Source organism: Triturus cristatus, chromosome 8 (assembly GCF_964204655.1).
Source record: "Triturus cristatus chromosome 8, aTriCri1.1, whole genome shotgun sequence".
NCBI lineage: Eukaryota > Metazoa > Chordata > Amphibia > Caudata > Salamandridae > Triturus > Triturus cristatus.
In genome coordinates this window covers 1,123,542,168-1,123,562,641 of record NC_140591.1, presented here as the reverse complement: position 1 = coordinate 1,123,562,641, position 20,474 = coordinate 1,123,542,168, and the positions used below count along the sequence as shown (strand labels likewise).

General features: G+C 44.8%; 1 protein-coding gene across 3 annotated transcripts in view; it reads left to right on the top strand.

The window, feature by feature from the left end:
• Nucleotides 1-20,474, top strand: part of LOC146805479 (interleukin-1 receptor type 1-like) — a 242,574-nt gene that overhangs the window by 162,293 nt on the left and 59,807 nt on the right. For all 3 annotated transcript variants that reach the window (XM_085622740.1, XM_085622742.1, XM_085622741.1), the window contains one exon: nucleotides 9,172-9,311. In XM_085622740.1, coding sequence (XP_085478866.1) covers nucleotides 9,172-9,311 — 140 coding nt within the window. The remainder of the gene's footprint in view (nucleotides 1-9,171; nucleotides 9,312-20,474) is intronic.

Genomic DNA, 20,474 nt, shown 5'->3' with positions numbered 1-20,474 from the left:
ACAGTGGTATTGCTAAGAGGTCTTCGGAGACCACACCCCCTTTCTCCACCACTCTGCAAATGCGCCTCCTGGCACACTACTGGTTGGGGGGGGGAAGACTTTACACTTGAGGGACTTTGAGCGCCAAGAAGTCCTCCTGGTAGCTCCTGTAATTCCCACACAGCGCTTTTCCTGAGCGTTGGCCAGAGACCCAGCCCCCTTTCTGCTCCACTCTGCAACGTTTATAGTTAGAAATTAGCATTTAAAAAAATGGGACGTCCATTTAGTTGGACATTTCAGAAGTTTGTTGATAAGACATTTGGTGCACTGTGGTTATATTAAGTGGGGAAGGGGCAGTGAAATAAGGAGGATTTGTTTTTATGTTGTAAAATAGCTCATACAAATATCAAGAAATGGGGGGTGGGTGCTGGTGCATTATCTAAGGCAATCGGGTGCAATGAACGAACAACTTCTTACATGATGTGTTTAACTTCTCCAACCTGATATCGTGAAATTTGCATCGTGGTCCCTTTTCCAAACTCATTCCCCATCCTGCAGCCCCAAAAGCATGGGCAATTATAGCCACATTCATTAATGACTAACCTTATCAGGAATTTAAGTATAATGATGAAAAAAAGATTTCAGCAGCAGCTATGGTCTATTTGTCAGACACTAACCACTAATTATTTTAGGAATTATGGTGTTACAATTAAATAATTTTTCGGGAGGAGCGAAGTCTGTAGGCCAGACATTCAGCTGCTTCCCCTGGTACTTCTAATTATAACAAAATCCAGTTCTAAGTTTCACTCCACTCTTTGTTGTCTGGCCAACCCCTTTTATCACTGATTTAATTTCGCACATTTGTTCAAATTTCGCAGGTGTCCGGTATATTCTGCCTAGTGGAGGAGGGGTTGTTGGGTGTTTGGGGGAATGTACTGTCTGTTTTCAGTGGTACTCCTTATTCCGGATGGCCCTTCAGTACTACAGAAGGGAACCCTAGGGCCAGTGGGAGGGCCCTAATGTCTACTGTCCATGGTTTGTCATGAAATTACAAGTTTCTCACATGGAACACCAGGGTGCTAAATAGGCCTGAAAAAAGTGCAGAGTGAATGCCTATTTGAAAAGATACGGGGTTCCAATCACATTTTGCAGGAGACCCGCACATGTGAGATTGCATTGCCAGTCTGTGTAAAAAGTGGAGGGGGCAGGTGTATGCCACACCTTATTCTGGATTTACGTGAGGTGCCTTTATAGGAAAGCCCGCGGGGGTACCTTCTGGAAGGTGCAGTTGTGTTGACCCAGTGGGGAGGTATGTCATACTGCATGAGACCTTGGGCACTCATTAGGTTTGTCTTATTAACAATTATGCTCCTAACACAGATAGCGGGGAATACTTTGGAGAGGTTGGTTATGGCGGCAATGGGATATCTGCCCACTCAGAATATAATAGCTTGTGACTTTAACTGTGTTTTAAATGGGAAAAGGACAGGTTTTCCCCACGGCAGGGCACAAAACCAACTATGACTAAGGCTCTCAAGTAGGTGATTGCGGGTATGGGGTTATTAGACATTTGGCGGGCCCACCACCTCCTGTTACACACCACCAGATGACATATGCAGCAGGTTAGATTATCTCCTAATACATACTAAAGCAGCGCTGAGAGTGACTGAGTTGACTTACTTGGCTAGGTATCTCTCCGCCCACTCACCTCTGCTGTTGACCTACTCATTGGCTAGACCCAGATCCCGGGTGCTGCTGTGGCAGTGGAGGACAGAGGCCTTAACAGACCTGGTCGACAGATGTGTGATTGCCGATAATTGGGAGAACACATGGACATGATGAAGGGGGTGATCAGAGGAGTGTGTATGGCTACCTCCATGGGTATCCGGCAGAAGCTACAGAGAGACTTGAACATACAGGAATAAAAACTGGCTGCACTAGAGTAAGCCCTCCTGCATGATATGGGGTGGAACAGAGCTCGGAAAGAGGTTTACTCCTTGTGGCAAAGGTTGGAGAGGCATGTAAGACTCTCATATAGGCATCACTTGCATATGGAGGGTGCAGTACATGCAACCCATACTGGCCATCAGGAACTGGACAGTTCGAGAGGTATATGCTCAGCATGCCATCAACAAGGTGCTGGTGAAACACCTCCACTGGAAGTCAACATCCCCTCTTGAAGCCCCGGTACCCTCCGCCACTACCTATTTAGACGGGCTCCGCATCTACATGTGGAGTAACGGACTTGTCTAGAAATGCCACTAACAAAATAGGGCATACTCCTAGTAGTGGATTTCCCTCAAGGCAACTAAGGCTCTGGTGGGGAAAGGGGGGCTGCCATTAGAACTGTACAAGGTTGTTCCTGCAACACTGGTTGAGATGCTATTGGAAGCCCTGATGCAGGGAATACTTCCGGGCTCCATGCGAGAGGCCCTTTTCATCTTGGTGCCGAAGCTGGGGAAAGAGCAGATGGACACGCTCCTGTCACCCCCTTTCCATGTTAAATGTAGATCAAAAAATACTCTGCCATGATCTGGCAGCATGCCTGCTTCGGTATCTCCCGAATCTGGTCCATACCGATCAGTCCGGGTTCATTTCACATAGGAATACTTATGTAATCTGCGGCGGCTGACCCACGATTTCCATGGCCCTTGTCTAGACCACGTTCATTGCACTTTAGCCTTCCTAGACATAGAGCCAGCCTCAGTGTGCTGGAGGTACGTATGGCATGTATTGGAGAAAATGGAAGTGGGACATAAATTTGTTGCCTGGGTTAAACTGTTATACATGCAACCAATGGCGCAAGTACGGACTGAGAACTAGATGTCCAAAGAGATTCTATTGTAGAGGTTTAAGCGACAAGGCTGCCCCTTGTCCCCCGTGCTGCTAACCATGGTAATGGCACATGTGGCTTGCTGCTGGGGGATACAAGTGGGCCAGATGGTCCATGTTGTCAGTATATGCGGACAATGCAATGATAGGTCTGCGTCAGCCGGCTTCTTCAGCCCAGATCCTTCTAAAAGTCATGAGGGAATTCGGTGAGCTGTCGGGGGTCCATGTCAACCAATCTAAATCAGTACTTTTCCAATAGCCAACTAAAGGGAGTGGATGTTAATTTACTGCAGAGGGCAGGGCTGCCCTGGCATACAGATAGCGTACAATACCTTGGGCTACAATTTGCGCACGGCGTACAGCAGTGCCATGCTTCCTCTTTCCCTCTATAAAGTTCTGGAACACCTTGAAGCTTCCCTGATGGGGAAAATAGCATTGATAAAACATGGTGGTGCTGCCCGCTGTCTTTACGTACTGCAGGGAACAATGTACAAAATCCCTCATGGAGTATTCTGGGAATTAGCTCAGCTCCTAGTAGAATCACTGTGGGCAGGGAAGTGGTGCAGAGTGGGACTCTCCACACATGTTAGAATGGAACAAAGGAGGGATGGAGTTCCTGGACCTTGAGTTGTACTATCTTGCAGCCCAGCTGCAGCATGCAGTTCATTTGTTCGTTGAAGGAAACAATTGGGAAAAGACTTTACTTGTGGGTACATACAGTGATACAGCTTTGGGGACACTCCTGATACGTGGCATAAGTCGCGGAGATCCTATCCCATGTGGTCCGATTAATGCTCCAACTGTGGGAGAGAGCAGTGCGAGGAGTGCTCCACAGGACGCCTTATGCGCTTTAGTTGGATACTTGGATGGTTGGACCTTTTGCGCTAATAGCTCTGACCATGGCCACTGAGCAGTGGCGAGAAGGTGGGTGTAATACACTGAGTGACTTATACCCGGGAGACGGGTTCATCACCATGTAGGATGCCTTTGAGACATTTGGCCTAGAGCAGGGATAGTTTCTTCAGTATACAAAGACCGCTGCCATGGCCCAGGATCTATGGCCTGTATTCCTAGAAGCCCCAGAATCCACACAGACATTGGCAGCCCTGTTGTCCCCAGATGGGGGGCAGCAGCTCATTAAATGCCTATATCCTGCACTGAGGTCTTAGACTGGCCCCATCCTTGAAACTAGAGGAGGCCTGGCAACAGTTTAGCAGGAAATCTATCACTACCATGGAGTGGACTAGGATACATGGTGGTGTGCACAATGTATCAAATACACTATTCAAGCTCATTCAATTTAATATTATCCACACTGCATACTTCTCCTCCAAATAGTTACATGTCCTATATCCCACTAGAGATCTGTGTGCTGTGGAATCACACCTGCGGATTTCTTTCCATGTGGTATGGACCTGCCCCCTTAATAAGAAATTCATGGAGGTGGTGTTGGAACAGCTCCAAGGGACCATAGGCTGGATGCTCCACCTTGGGGATCAAGCAATGTCTTCTGCATCTACTACCCAGAAGAAAGAATGGGAAGCTCAGTAGGAAATTTGCGCCGCTGAGATTAACTTTGGCTAAGCTGCGCCTAGCTATCAGATGGCTGAGCTCGAGACCCCCACTGCTAATAAACTGGCGGCATGATATAATTGAATGGGCCGGGGCAAAGGAGACCATATGAGAAAGGTGTGACGCGATGGGAAAATTGCGGCTGACTTGATTTCCTGGGGCACTATGATACATGATCCGACGGAGGTTCCGGCTGCTGTCTCCCTGAGCGGAGAGGCTGGTGCAGATGACTAAGGAATTGTGGGGACGGGGACAGGGTCTACACTAAGGAAGGAGGTGGGACTAGGCTCCACTCAATAGCCACAGCAATACATAGCGGGCCTCCTTTTGCTAGCTTACGTGCAATTCCAGAAGGGCAAGCTGTGTATCTGAGCACTGGGGGGTGGGCGGGGGGAGGGAGTGTGGGGAGGAGATGTTTTGTCTATTTTCTTGATTTTCTTTTTTTAGTCTGTTGCAATGATGTGTACGGTATCTCCCTGTGCCAACAGATTGATATAGAGCGTTATATTACAATAATTAGAGACAGGAGTGTACCCCTTTGAATGTGTGCTGTTATATGCTGTGGTCCGTACTATATCTTGTTTTGCAGATCACAGAAATGCTAATAAAAATAAGTTAAATAAAACCAGTAATAAAGTGAAAATACGACACAAGAAAAATCCTAAACCAATTTAGAAAAAGAGAAAAAGCTAATGAATAAAATGACACCAAAACAAATTAAATCCAATCAGTAGACCTGGAGTTATAGTTTTGTTTGTTTTAAGTGGAAAAATACTGTCTAAAAGATCAAATCGCTATTAGAAGGTATCTGGTCCCACACGACTGGGGTGAATTCAATAGTTAAGGCTGATCGCGATGGAGTGCAGTCAGAATACACACGGTAGATTGGATCCAGATTCAGCTTACCTTCAGACTAAGATGAAATTGTGAGAGCAAGTAGAGTTCAGCATAGCAAGCAGCATGCTGTGGCTGAGGAGGAGTAGTTGTCGTTGTCACCAGGGAACACTGTACAAAGTCTCCGTGAAACTATCAACAATGATGGGAAGAAGCTCCAAATGGGGAAAAGCCAATTTTCCAGGCTGAGAAGGCCGACGTTGTCCGTGGGTAACTTTTTGCCGGTGACGATATTTACCTTTGGACACGTATATGATTTTGAAAGTCAAAAGCCTCCAGAGGGACAAAGCTGCAAGCTGTAATAAAGAAGGCTTCAAGAGGCAGATACCAATGCTAAGCGATCCCACTGAACAGAGTTTGCTGTTGCAGAGAAGCGCGCAGTAGGGAGGTACAGCAAAGTCAGGCTGACCGGCGATGCACCTTGTGTGGATCAGCTGGTAGGTAGGTCCCAGTTTTCGGTTGATTTTTCTGGCACTTTTTGATGAGAGCTTCTTAAAAGGCACATTATTTATTAAGTTCACAATGGGAAAGGGTTTCCTTAACTATGACAACTTATGCTTACACTTCATACAACAGTATAAGCACCTTAATACCTATACAGTTTGTTCCAAAGTGGCAAATTTAGACAAAACCTGTTGGCCTCAGCTGCTGCAGCAGTCAAAAACTAATATGGGAAAACCCCCAAAAATATTTATTTAAAAGCATGGTTACAGCAGATCATTGGGGACTGGATTGTAGGGCTTGATGTGGTGACGGAACAATTTTGCATCTGTATGGAAGTCTGAGTCTTCTCCTGCCTCTGTACTGTCGCTCAGCTGTTGTGGTCTGAGGTAGCCCCTGCACAGAGCACACCGGAGCACAAGGCCTAAGCCAGATTGTAAAAGATAAAAAAAAATGTGAGTGAGGTATCACTCGACTCCTATTCCTTGCGGAGTATCCTAGAATTCACAAACGACAATTTGAAGGTATACCCTCTGCCAGGTTGCATGGCAAAGCAAGTGGTATAATACGCACCAAATGCATAATATTACATGAATCCTCTACTGTGACTGAGGAAAAGTCAGAGCTTACAGTGGGCAAGACAAAAGAAAAGTAGAATCTCTTCTTAAAAAAAAAAAAAAAAAAAAAAAGTGCAGTTTCAAGTGGAAAGCAAGGCATAATCAAAAGGCATAGTGTACACACACAAGTGAGGACATCTGCAGGAAGTGCTGATTTGCAGAAAATAGACACACCTATTCAAGCAGTGCTCCTGTGCCAGCATCTAGTCTGTTTAGCTCCTACTCGCAGAAACAAAACTGCATTACTAGGGGAAGCTTTTACTTATGCCTGCATGTGTCTTGTTTCTGTTTGGTGTGCCATTTTTCTATCAGGAATGCATTGTTGCCCGCTTAACTTGGGTGCAGCGTTGTGATTGGTTTGGGTGTCTTGCTTCTATGCTCAATTAGGGAATTTGGGGCCTGATCATGTTCTCCAAGCAGGTGTTGTGATTGGTTTGGGTGTCCTGGTTTGTCGCTTAACCAGGGAATGGGGGCCTGGGCATGTTCTCCATGCAGGTTTTCATTGCAGCCTGCATGGAGAACGGGGAAAAGTACGCGTGACCGGTTTGGGCAGTCCGAGAGGGTTGACCAAACAGTCATTGTGCACTTAGGAGTGGGCAAATCACTCCTCCTCTGCCCTGCTCCAAGTGCAGAGCAGCCCCACCCACCCGCAAAGCAGCGCAAACCTAAAATGATTATAATAACTTAGTTATTATCATTTTTATGTTTCTACTTCTCGCACTGCTTGAAAGCAGTGTGGCAACGCTCCTCCGCCATAGCGGATGAGCCGCCACTGCTCACAATGAAGAATGCAAAAAGTGACGGATGGAATGCTTGAATTAATCTCGAACACTGGTAATTACTCGGGCCGCATGCCATTAAATCATTTATCTCCCATGATACCTCTGATTAGACCCAGCCTTACGCAAATCAACCATGGTCCTTCTTAAATAGGAATAATCCACCCTGAATTGCATCACACGACCTCCCTGTAGTGGAACGCAAGTAGTCCAAGACGGGATTAGGCCTGTTTAGACGTACAGTAAGGGTGCAGGTGCAACTTGCTTCCAGTGGCACATTGAGCATGAGATTTATGTCTCGGCATAGGATTCAAGGTGCAGCCTCCTGATGAGGAGCAAACAGACCGAAAACAGTCTTGGGTTGCTTGTGCTGTCTTCTGCAGGGGGGCCTCTATCCATCACCTTGTTTGGTGCGGTTAAGATTTTGTCACAGAGACCTATACACAATGAAGGTGAAAGTAATGCAAAAAGGCGTGCATATGTCCATTTTACCAATTTCAAGATGTGTTTTCCTCTAAAATCAGATTTATAGATGTGCAAGGGCCTGGTAGTACGTGTGTGTAGAATTTTTTTATTTTTATCCCAAAAATGGAGAGAGACACCCACACCTAAAGTCTAACAGGCTTCGGCAGGTCATAGTACCATATTTTGAGATCTAGATTAGAGAACCACTATCAGCTATAACTCCACCCTGGCGCCTGCAACATTAACACTTTCTTTGCATCCACACTCCTCTCCAACTCCGCATTGGCTTATGAATGCCGAAGGTGTTACAGAAGGCTGTCCATAGAAATCTGGTTGAATGCCCACTATGTCCTCCATGCTATTGAGGTTTTTCTGATCCATGTGATGATAAACCAGAGTAGAACCATAAAATTAGTTTATCTATTCTGAGACTTTAACTGCATGACCTCACCCAACCCTCTACACTCTCAGTTAAAATGTCTATACTTAAACTTCACCGTTGCCAAGATCTTGATGTAGTGGTTCCTGAGAATGGTGGACTATTGCATGTGTTTTATCGCAAACCTGAAATCCCTATCCCCCCAGAGCCCCTGACCGAGATCATCAGAAATAGAGCAGAGTTAAAATGGGTCCTATTGCTGGAGAAGCAATTCTTTAAAAAAAAAAAATAAAAAAAAAATAATCGAAAAGGGGGATAGTTTTTTTAAAGGGGGTGGAGCTGAATTGGTTATTGTCATTCCATATGTTAGCACTGTTCCCAGTCCATATTGAACGACATCGACCAACAACTCAGTACTCACTTACTGAAAGTAAAAAACCGAACACTCCGATTTTAAAATGAAGCATTCACCTTCCACTAGAGCTGCAGGCTCTCGATATCTACATATCTGTACACCCTTTTCAGTTGGGACTGACCTGAGATGTTGGAGTCATATTTTTGAGGGCAACTTCTTTCACCGGGTATTTTGCTCTGAGAAGTGGAAACTCCAGCTTGGCGTATGGATTAGTATTACCTGTGGAGACCACCATCACCGGCGCATCTTTGAATAAGCTCGAAGAGAAGTAGGTGTATGTCCTGGAATTATAGTGGGTGATGATCTAGCTGGGCAATGGGTGTGGATTGTGTTGAAAAGGGATGGGACTCTTCAACAGAACGGTGAGTCCCACCTTCCTTGTTTTCAGTAGTGGCCAAAGAAACTTTTGTATTCCTCTGTATTTGCAACCATGTAGCATACTTTGTGCATTGTTCAGCGTTTATTGGGTTCATAAGTCATGTTGCTTGTCTTAATTCTTACCATATGGGACCATCTACCGGCGCTTTCCTGTAATACACACTTGTTGAGCCTGCCCCCTGTCCAAATATAATTTAAGTGTGCTAGTTAACCTGCCCATCTGTGGCCCTCCGGTGCTTGAACTGACCAGGTGCACACTCATCAAAAACATATAGTAAATAAATATATATTTCTATCATACTTTACAGCATGGTAAGGGTTTTATATAGCCTTGCATAGTGTTTCCAAAATGAAGCATTTTAAATGCAAAAAATGAATGTAGACCACAAGTTCCTAAAGGCTACTTCATTTCTTCCGCAGCTCATCTGTTTTAGCCGATGGTACAAAAGTGCAAACCCTGATCCTCGACATCGCAGCAGTAGAAAGAGAACATTATGGGATCAAGTTTTTCTGTCGTCTCGGAAGCATGACTGAGGCATACATTATGTTACAACCACCAGGTATGTCTTGCCTTCCCTTTAAAATTGTCTCTTGGGACGGGGGAGTAGCTACCAGGGGTGCAGCTGTTGTGATGCACTGGGGACCAGTGCTGGTAGGGGCCCAACTGCAACAGACGCTTGTGCACTGAGAGAGCATCTAAGTAACCATGATGGAGTTCCGAAGGTGAAGTTTGTGTTTTTGTGTAACATTTGCTGTGTGTTTACAGACAGGGGTCAAATGCAAGTTTAGTCTTCTTACAAATTACTTCTTATTCTTTTGAAATGAAGACTGGTTTTTACTTTTCTGTAGCTTAATGCAAAGTGTGAAGATTTTGTAAAGTGGACTATGTGAAAACCTTGATGGTGTTAAAGGAGAGGCTGTAGGATGCTGTTCTACGCACAACAACATTTAAATACCTATAAATGACCTATACCCATTTCAAAATAAATAGGAAAGCACAAATTAAGAGTTATTTTTTCGTAATTCCAAAGTGTGATGAAAACAAAGACTTTAATGGTGTCAAAACAAATCAAGACCCTTTACTTGGTGATTCATAAATCACAAATATTCGCTGAAACCCAATTTCCACACATCATTTGTGTGCTATATATCTTAATCAGTATAATTGTATGTCTGCAAATGTATGGTTATTTCAATGGAAAATGTGCTGTCTGTAAATGACAGTGGCTACCACACCATGCTTTAGTAATACAATTGTGACCGAGTGTTCCTAACTTCAACACCGGCTATATACCACACCTTTACCAATCTCCTGCTGAATGGGCGTGGCTCATTTGCGACACTTGTTCTGTGTGTGAAGCTTGGATTTTTCAGAATCCTGGAGTACAGGGATGTAACATTGATGGCAGCACCACCAGGCTGAAAATTGTTCCAGCACCACTACGTAGTAAGGCCACAGGAGCTCTTACAGCAGTGGGAGCTTGCTGTTAGCTCCGTCTGATTCCCTCACCAAATGGCTGCAGTGTGCATGCTAAATTTTGGAAATGCAGTGTGTGCCATTCGGACCTGGTTGTGTGATACAATCAGAGGTCAAAGAAGAAGTTATGCCAATGCTTCTGGGTAGCTTCTGAAGTTGGTCACAGTAATCGCTGTGTTCAGCCTTATGGGTGGAGGGCAGACAATGGCAGTTAGTAAATGAAAATTGTTTACTTAAGACAGAATGGTGGAATTGGGAATATTAATTATTGGAGTGGTGTTTGTTTCATTTTATGCACACAAAAAAATGCACCTGCAATGTTAAACAACTTCTTGGTGTTTCTAATCCACAAATCTTCCTTGTTAAAACGAGAAGTACGAATAGTTATCCTTCTGAGTCCAGTGGAAACAGGCCAGATGTCAGAAAACGAGATTTTGCCCCCAGAGCGATATTGAGAGAGGGGGAATTGAATAACTGTTATACACAGTACTGAGTAGAGGTGGGCAAGCCAACAAATTAACAGGGAGAACAGAGTTAATGGTCTGTCTGGGCGGTAAGAGCCCGTCTGGGCTCTTAACAGCCCAGGCACAAGCTGAGCCATGGGAACATTTGACTTGCAAATCGTGCAACACATATGTGAAAATATGAGTGTCTTCAAAATTCACAGAAGTATATTTCTTTGACACGAACTTAGAAACATTCATGCCTTCGCCCTCAAACTCTGACGACAATACTGTTAGTGACCTAAGAGGCAAGTCAGTTATCTGCCCCCTATATTTGTACTATATTCTTATTTTACATGGAGCAAAATGATAGTCCAGTAAGTCAAACACAAGAAATTTCTGTATAGCACACGTTCTCACATATTTCAAGGTTTCCTCAGTTGCAGTAATGAAAGAAATAGGAAGCGCGATAAACTAATATTGCCTAGAACCATACGTGGCCAAGCCAGGATTAGTTACTGGTTTTCTGGTCTTGCATTGTGCAATTCATCCACTAGTTTAGTATCCCTTTCTCACCCCTGTCTGTCATCAAAGTTTAATGCTTTGTCTTTCGTTCATGGTGCATTAGATAGTGTGGTTAGCAGGCAGAAGCCACAAGAAAGCTCAGCTCATTTTTCTCAAGGGATCATGTGGACCTGGATTTGAATCTGAGCCTCATATCGGACTTGAGGCTTCAGTGGCTCACCCACTTCCGTACTTTACTCTGGGTATTCTGTGCCTGAAATAAGCTTAGATGCTGCTGCCATTGTGATACATGTTTTGTGTGTGAGGATATCTTCGCTGATGATCATCTTGTATCTGTGATGCTAGTGAGGGGAACTTACACTGGCTTGGATTGCTGTCTCAGATGGCGTCCATGTTCTGTGTATGCGAGGGAAGCTTGTATTGTTACTGATCAGATCAGTATGTGTTCTTTGGGTGTAAAGGAAGTGTATACTCCTGCCTGGTGCTGTGCCTGTTTTGTGTATGGAAATCTTGCTATCCGTGTGAGTCAGACTTGCAATCATACACCCCAGTGTTGTTCCTTGCACTCATACCAAATCTGAAATGCTGCTTGTTTGTGTATCTAACAGTTATGTTAAATGGTGCTGCCCTGTGCCACTCTTGCTTCATGTCTGAAGGAAGCTTGCACTGGCACTGCAGTACCACATTTTGTCCATATCTTTCAGGCAAGATTGTGATGCTCTTGGTCTGTGCTGTATGTCTTACGCATGTAACACAAGGGCCCCTTTGCTGCTGCTCTCTCTGCTGTATTTCTCTGTTTAAAGTCTGACCAAAGAACTTTTTCAGCTCTCACCAAAAAAAAAAAAAAAACACTCTTGCTTGGATAAAATAGGATTTAGGTAAACCCACTTCAGCTTTTCATCAGTGCTATTAACATATTAGCTCAGCCCTTCAGAACAGCATATATACAAATGGGCAGTGGATCAGTCCTCTTAAGCCAGTGGCTTCTTTGCTCTGCCTAGTAGACGACCTCTGTTCTTCAGGATGTCCGGTAGTCTTGGTGATAGTATTTTGCCTGCTTACTCTGTGTTACTCTGCATCCAGAGAAGTCCAACCTCATGGGATATTTCCTTTAGTTAGACCCCCAGCAGCTCACCTGCAAATGCAGGCTATGCTAATTGAGCAGTGAGAGTACCAGCCGCTGTGCTGCCAATGGTTCTGGACTGCAACTTTCTTTTGCAGAGTGCCGACATTACTGCTGCAATCTGCAAAACCATGCCATCATTGTGAAACGATATTGTGAAACGATATTGTGCATACTGTCATTTGTTTTTGTTTTTTACTGTTCCAAGATGGCAGACAGGTACTATGCTGTATTTGTTTTGCTTTATTTGTTACTTTATTTTAGCATATATGTGCACTGCAAAGAACCACCTTGTTTTTTAGACTGCCAGTGGGATTATTTTTTATGCCAAGACTATTCACTGCAAAAGACCACCAAGATCAGACATCCATAGGGCTTGATTACAACTTTGGTGGTGCGGTGCCAGGTCTACTGTGCTGCCAAAGCTGTGGTCAGACCGCCTGCCAGATTAGGAGTTTCCTCCTGTCGGGCGTGCTGGTTTTTGTCGTTGCCACGGCGGTGCCTCAGAAAATGGGCACTGCAATGGGAACACCAAAAACAGTTCCTGCACGGCATCTACTGAAAAGTCAATGCTGTGCAGGAACTGGGGAGCATGCACACAGGGGGACACATGCTCTAGGAGACACAGGGAGCCGTGCAGGGCCCCCTTTGTTTCTTCTCCGCCATGGTGTTCATAGAGTAGTTACCTTCAATAACGCCGCTGGCAGACAAAACTTTTAATATGCTTGGTGGGACTCTGGTGGTCAGCCAAGTAAATTGGGGCCTCCTGACTACGGCAATACTGGCAGGGAATGGCGGTGTTCTGGAGGCTGCTGCAGGGCAGTGACAGTTTGACCGCCCGAATCAACATAGGGCATTCAGGAGACTGCAGCCAGACCCATGAGTCTGGCGGTCCGTGAACCGCCAGACTCTTAATCGGACCTATAGTCTACAGGGCTGATCAAGTATAGTTTGAGAGATTTGATAACCTCAGTGGGCATTCAGGCTTTAGTGTAGCTTATTTTAAGAGCATTGAATTTCACTAATGGACCAATGAAAGCACCAGATACTCAACCTGTGTCTCCTGTGCCACCATTTGTCCAAACTCTGCTTGTTCCTATTGAGCAGTGTGCCTGTGTGTGAGAAGTGTGCATGAATGAGTGGAGGATAGTTACCATGTTTTGTGAGTGCATTGTGAGGGAAGGACCTCTGTCAATGTAGGATTAACATTGTATTTTGTGAGTGCTAGGTAATTGGTCTACAGGTTGAAAGTTGGGCCTCAGAGTGCAGAGCGAGTCATATCCCTGTTTCAGTGCAGTGTGAGGGGGTGTGCTTATAGGAGGGCAGCAGTGTGAGGTCCCCGCATGTTATGCCTTAGTGTGCATGCACTTTACAAGTGCCAAACCTAATGGCTTTGGTAATGCTTTTAGGGTTATGGCTTTGACTTGCAGAAATGCATTGCAGGGATGGAGGGAGAAAGCGAGAGAAAAGTTTGGTATGGTAGATACAGACTTTGTCAAAGGAGGTTGAAGTGTCGAAGGCATCTGACAGACTGAATTGTCATCCTCGTGAGGGAGCCCAGTCAGTTTGCTTGCACTAAGGCCCCAATGCAACCTCGCTATGCCACTCCTTGGGCATCTGGTGTGCTAGCTGAACTTGATTTAAAAAAATCCATAAGTCCACCCTGTGGTCTCTTGTTTTCCAAACTTAGTCACATTTACGGGCACAGTCTCTTATGTGGAGAATGAAAACAAAAAAATGGAACTTTGCAAACTGAGCGTTTTCCATGTTTATAAGTCGTGCTACTGGTCCGTTTACTGTGCAATATATTTCTTAGGGATGGAAAAATCTCTGCCTGTTCTATTTTATGAATGTTGTTCCACCTTGATATACGTTGCCTGTGCAAATTTGTAACGTTTTAGTATCTGCTGCATTTTGGGAAACCAGTGGAAATCTGAAATAATTCAAAATGTTTTGCCCTGCAACTTCTAAGTGCAAATAGTTTTTTGCAACAATTTGTTATATCCTTAATTAAAGCGAACAACATGGTTTTGCATAAGGTCCACTTTGCAGAAAACGTTTAGTGATCTTTTCCTCCGCAATGCCATTATGACTATAACATTTATGGGGAGAAAAATTCTGTAAACATTTGCCTTTGTACAGATTGTCAAAGTGCTTTGCAGAAGATGCAGTGCTATACATAGAATTAGATTGCATGCTAAAGGGTACAAGAATGATCTTTGCATAGAACGTAAGAAGAGGTAAAAGAGTAACATCACATGAATGTTTATACCTTTTAAGTTTCATGAGTAATCGCCACATATAATGCAGGCACATGCCGTAACAAAGATCAATCAACATGCTGCGCAGCTGGCTTGCATGTCTGCAATATCACCAATAGACACATGGTGGCAGTAAAATGCCATTCATGCGATGCTGTGAAGCTGGAAATTTCTAACTCTGTCACCGACTACATAGTGGCAACTGAATAGCAGTAAATCTCGTAATACCAGATCCTGTACTGTACTGTATGGAGCTCTTTAACATTTGGCGACATACTGCTGCAGATATCTGTAGCCACATCCAAACAATAGACTAACTGTAAATCATGTGTGCATAAATGTGTGTGTGTATATATATGTGTGTGTGTGTGTGTATATATATATATATATATATATAAACAAGATGTGAGGCCCAATACTGGAAGTATCGCATTTATTTGAGGCACAGCAGCACACAAAAGCTTCCATCACCTTACGCGTTTCAGCGTTCAATGCCGCCTTGATCACAGGTGGAAACAATGTCTTTGCATAATGCGAACGTGCGTTGCTTAAAAAGTCAAAGTCACATGACTAGTCCTTGAAAATACATTTCCCATAATGCAGGTCAAATTCATGTAATGTTCAGGTAAATCCTCGTTTAAATGCACCTGCATAATGTTGGTGTGGACAAATAAATGGGAAAGTCATGTTCGAAATAATAATTGCGCAGTGCTCAAAATATTTTCAAGTGCCTTAAAAAATGCTTGCCTTCCAGCACGATCACAAGGGAGGAACTCCACTGTGAATCCCTTCCTCGCGCTCACGATGTTGGCTGTAGTAGCTTCTCCTTCAATAGGCACGTGAGAGCAAGTGGGTCATGCTCCCGATTAAACATCCAGCACATCTCCTCCGAGCAAAGGAGCCCCCGACCCTGCAGGGCGGCCTCACGGACAATGGGCACGGAGCAGCCCACCAATTGAACACAAACAAGATGTGAGGCCCAATACTGGAAGTATCGCATTTATTTGAGGCACAGCAGCACACAAAAGCTTCCATCACCTTACGCGTTTCAGCGTTCAATGCCGCCTTGATCACAGGTGGAAACAATGTCTTTGCATAATGCGAACGTGCGTTGCTTAAAAAGTCAAAGTCACATGACTAGTCCTTGAAAATACATTTCCCATAATGCAGGTCAAATTCATGTAATGTTCAGGTAAATCCTCGTTTAAATGCACCTGCATAATGTTGGTGTGGACAAATAAATGGGAAAGTCATGTTCGAAATAATAATTGCGCAGTGCTCAAAATATTTTCAAGTGCCTTAAAAAATGCTTGCCTTCCAGCACGATCACAAGGGAGGAACTCCACTGTGAATCCCTTCCTCGCGCTCACGATGTTGGCTGTAGTAGCTTCTCCTTCAATAGGCACGTGAGAGCAAGTGGGTCATGCTCCCGATTAAACATCCAGCACATCTCCTCCGAGCAAAGGAGCCCCCGACCCTGCAGGGCGGCCTCACGGACAATGGGCACGGAGCAGCCCACCAATTGAACACAAACAAGATGTGAGGCCCAATACTGGAAGTATCGCATTTATTTGAGGCACAGCAGCACACAAAAGCTTCCATCACCTTACGCGTTTCAGCGTTCAATGCCGCCTTGATCACAGGTGGAAACAATGTCTTTGCATAATGCGAACGTGCGTTGCTTAAAAAGTCAAAGTCACATGACTAGTCCTTGAAAATACATTTCCCATAATGCAGGTCAAATTCATGTAATGTTCAGGTAAATCCTCGTTTAAATGCACCTGCATAATGTTGGTGTGGACAAATAAATGGGAAAGTCATGTTCGAAATAATAATTGCGCAGTGCTCAAAATATTTTCAAGTGCCTTAAAAAATGCTTGCCTTCCAGCACGATCACAAGGGAGGAACTCCACTGTGAATCCCTTCCTCGCGCTCACGATGTTGGCTGTAGTAGCTTCTCCTTCAATAGGCACGTGAGAGCAAGTGGGTCATGCTCCCGATTAAACATCCAGCACATCTCCTCCGAGCAAAGGAGCCCCCGACCCTGCAGGGCGGCCTCACGGACAATGGGCACGGAGCAGCCCACCAATTGAACACAAACAAGATGTGAGGCCCAATACTGGAAGTATCGCATTTATTTGAGGCACAGCAGCACACAAAAGCTTCCATCACCTTACGCGTTTCAGCGTTCAATGCCGCCTTGATCACAGGTGGAAACAATGTCTTTGCATAATGCGAACGTGCGTTGCTTAAAAAGTCAAAGTCACATGACTAGTCCTTGAAAATACATTTCCCATAATGCAGGTCAAATTCATGTAATGTTCAGGTAAATCCTCGTTTAAATGCACCTGCATAATGTTGGTGTGGACAAATAAATGGGAAAGTCATGTTCGAAATAATAATTGCGCAGTGCTCAAAATATTTTCAAGTGCCTTAAAAAATGCTTGCCTTCCAGCACGATCACAAGGGAGGAACTCCACTGTGAATCCCTTCCTCGCGCTCACGATGTTGGCTGTAGTAGCTTCTCCTTCAATAGGCACGTGAGAGCAAGTGGGTCATGCTCCCGATTAAACATCCAGCACATCTCCTCCGAGCAAAGGAGCCCCCGACCCTGCAGGGCGGCCTCACGGACAATGGGCACGGAGCAGCCCACCAATTGAACACAAACAAGATGTGAGGCCCAATACTGGAAGTATCGCATTTATTTGAGGCACAGCAGCACACAAAAGCTTCCATCACCTTACGCGTTTCAGCGTTCAATGCCGCCTTGATCACAGGTGGAAACAATGTCTTTGCATAATGCGAACGTGCGTTGCTTAAAAAGTCAAAGTCACATGACTAGTCCTTGAAAATACATTTCCCATAATGCAGGTCAAATTCATGTAATGTTCAGGTAAATCCTCGTTTAAATGCACCTGCATAATGTTGGTGTGGACAAATAAATGGGAAAGTCATGTTCGAAATAATAATTGCGCAGTGCTCAAAATATTTTCAAGTGCCTTAAAAAATGCTTGCCTTCCAGCACGATCACAAGGGAGGAACTCCACTGTGAATCCCTTCCTCGCGCTCACGATGTTGGCTGTAGTAGCTTCTCCTTCAATAGGCACGTGAGAGCAAGTGGGTCATGCTCCCGATTAAACATCCAGCACATCTCCTCCGAGCAAAGGAGCCCCCGACCCTGCAGGGCGGCCTCACGGACAATGGGCACGGAGCAGCCCACCAATTGAACACAAACAAGATGTGAGGCCCAATACTGGAAGTATCGCATTTATTTGAGGCACAGCAGCACACAAAAGCTTCCATCACCTTACGCGTTTCAGCGTTCAATGCCGCCTTGATCACAGGTGGAAACAATGTCTTTGCATAATGCGAACGTGCGTTGCTTAAAAAGTCAAAGTCACATGACTAGTCCTTGAAAATACATTTCCCATAATGCAGGTCAAATTCATGTAATGTTCAGGTAAATCCTCGTTTAAATGCACCTGCATAATGTTGGTGTGGACAAATAAATGGGAAAGTCATGTTCGAAATAATAATTGCGCAGTGCTCAAAATATTTTCAAGTGCCTTAAAAAATGCTTGCCTTCCAGCACGATCACAAGGGAGGAACTCCACTGTGAATCCCTTCCTCGCGCTCACGATGTTGGCTGTAGTAGCTTCTCCTTCAATAGGCACGTGAGAGCAAGTGGGTCATGCTCCCGATTAAACATCCAGCACATCTCCTCCGAGCAAAGGAGCCCCCGACCCTGCAGGGCGGCCTCACGGACAATGGGCACGGAGCAGCCCACCAATTGAACACAAACAAGATGTGAGGCCCAATACTGGAAGTATCGCATTTATTTGAGGCACAGCAGCACACAAAAGCTTCCATCACCTTACGCGTTTCAGCGTTCAATGCCGCCTTGATCACAGGTGGAAACAATGTCTTTGCATAATGCGAACGTGCGTTGCTTAAAAAGTCAAAGTCACATGACTAGTCCTTGAAAATACATTTCCCATAATGCAGGTCAAATTCATGTAATGTTCAGGTAAATCCTCGTTTAAATGCACCTGCATAATGTTGGTGTGGACAAATAAATGGGAAAGTCATGTTCGAAATAATAATTGCGCAGTGCTCAAAATATTTTCAAGTGCCTTAAAAAATGCTTGCCTTCCAGCACGATCACAAGGGAGGAACTCCACTGTGAATCCCTTCCTCGCGCTCACGATGTTGGCTGTAGTAGCTTCTCCTTCAATAGGCACGTGAGAGCAAGTGGGTCATGCTCCCGATTAAACATCCAGCACATCTCCTCCGAGCAAAGGAGCCCCCGACCCTGCAGGGCGGCCTCACGGACAATGGGCACGGAGCAGCCCACCAATTGAACACAAACAAGATGTGAGGCCCAATACTGGAAGTATCGCATTTATTTGAGGCACAGCAGCACACAAAAGCTTCCATCACCTTACGCGTTTCAGCGTTCAATGCCGCCTTGATCACAGGTGGAAACAATGTCTTTGCATAATGCGAACGTGCGTTGCTTAAAAAGTCAAAGTCACATGACTAGTCCTTGAAAATACATTTCCCATAATGCAGGTCAAATTCATGTAATGTTCAGGTAAATCCTCGTTTAAATGCACCTGCATAATGTTGGTGTGGACAAATAAATGGGAAAGTCATGTTCGAAATAATAATTGCGCAGTGCTCAAAATATTTTCAAGTGCCTTAAAAAATGCTTGCCTTCCAGCACGATCACAAGGGAGGAACTCCACTGTGAATCCCTTCCTCGCGCTCACGATGTTGGCTGTAGTAGCTTCTCCTTCAATAGGCACGTGAGAGCAAGTGGGTCATGCTCCCGATTAAACATCCAGCACATCTCCTCCGAGCAAAGGAGCCCCCGACCCTGCAGGGCGGCCTCACGGACAATGGGCACGGAGCAGCCCACCAATTGAACACAAACAAGATGTGAGGCCCAATGCTGGAAGTATCGCATTTATTTGAGGCACAGCAGCACACAAAAGCTTCCATCACCTTACGCGTTTCAGCGTTCAATGCCGTCTTGATCACAGGTGGAAACAATGTCTTTGCATAATGCGAACGTGCGTTGCTTAAAAAGTCAAAGTCACATGACTAGTCCTTGAAAATACATTTCCCATAATGCAGGTCAAATTCATGTAATGTTCAGGTAAATCCTCGTTTAAATGCACCTGCATAATGTTGGTGTGGACAAATAAATGGGAAAGTCATGTTCGAAATAATAATTGCGCAGTGCTCAAAATATTTTCAAGTGCCTTAAAAAATGCTTGCCTTCCAGCACGATCACAAGGGAGGAACTCCACAGTGAATCCCTTCCTCGCGCTCACGATGTTGGCTGTAGTAGCTTCTCCTTCAATAGGCACGTGAGAGCAAGTGGGTCATGCTCCCGATTAAACATCCAGCACATCTCCTCCGAGCAAAGGAGCCCCCGACCCTGCAGGGCGGCCTCACGGACAATGGGCACGGAGCAGCCCACCAATTGAACACAAACAAGATGTGAGGCCCAATACTGGAAGTATCGCATTTATTTGAGGCACAGCAGCACACAAAAGCTTCCATCACCTTACGCGTTTCAGCGTTCAATGCCGCCTTGATCACAGGTGGAAACAATGTCTTTGCATAATGCGAACGTGCGTTGCTTAAAAAGTCAAAGTCACATGACTAGTCCTTGAAAATACATTTCCCATAATGCAGGTCAAATTCATGTAATGTTCAGGTAAATCCTCGTTTAAATGCACCTGCATAATGTTGGTGTGGACAAATAAATGGGAAAGTCATGTTCGAAATAATAATTGCGCAGTGCTCAAAATATTTTCAAGTGCCTTAAAAAATGCTTGCCTTCCAGCACGATCACAAGGGAGGAACTCCACTGTGAATCCCTT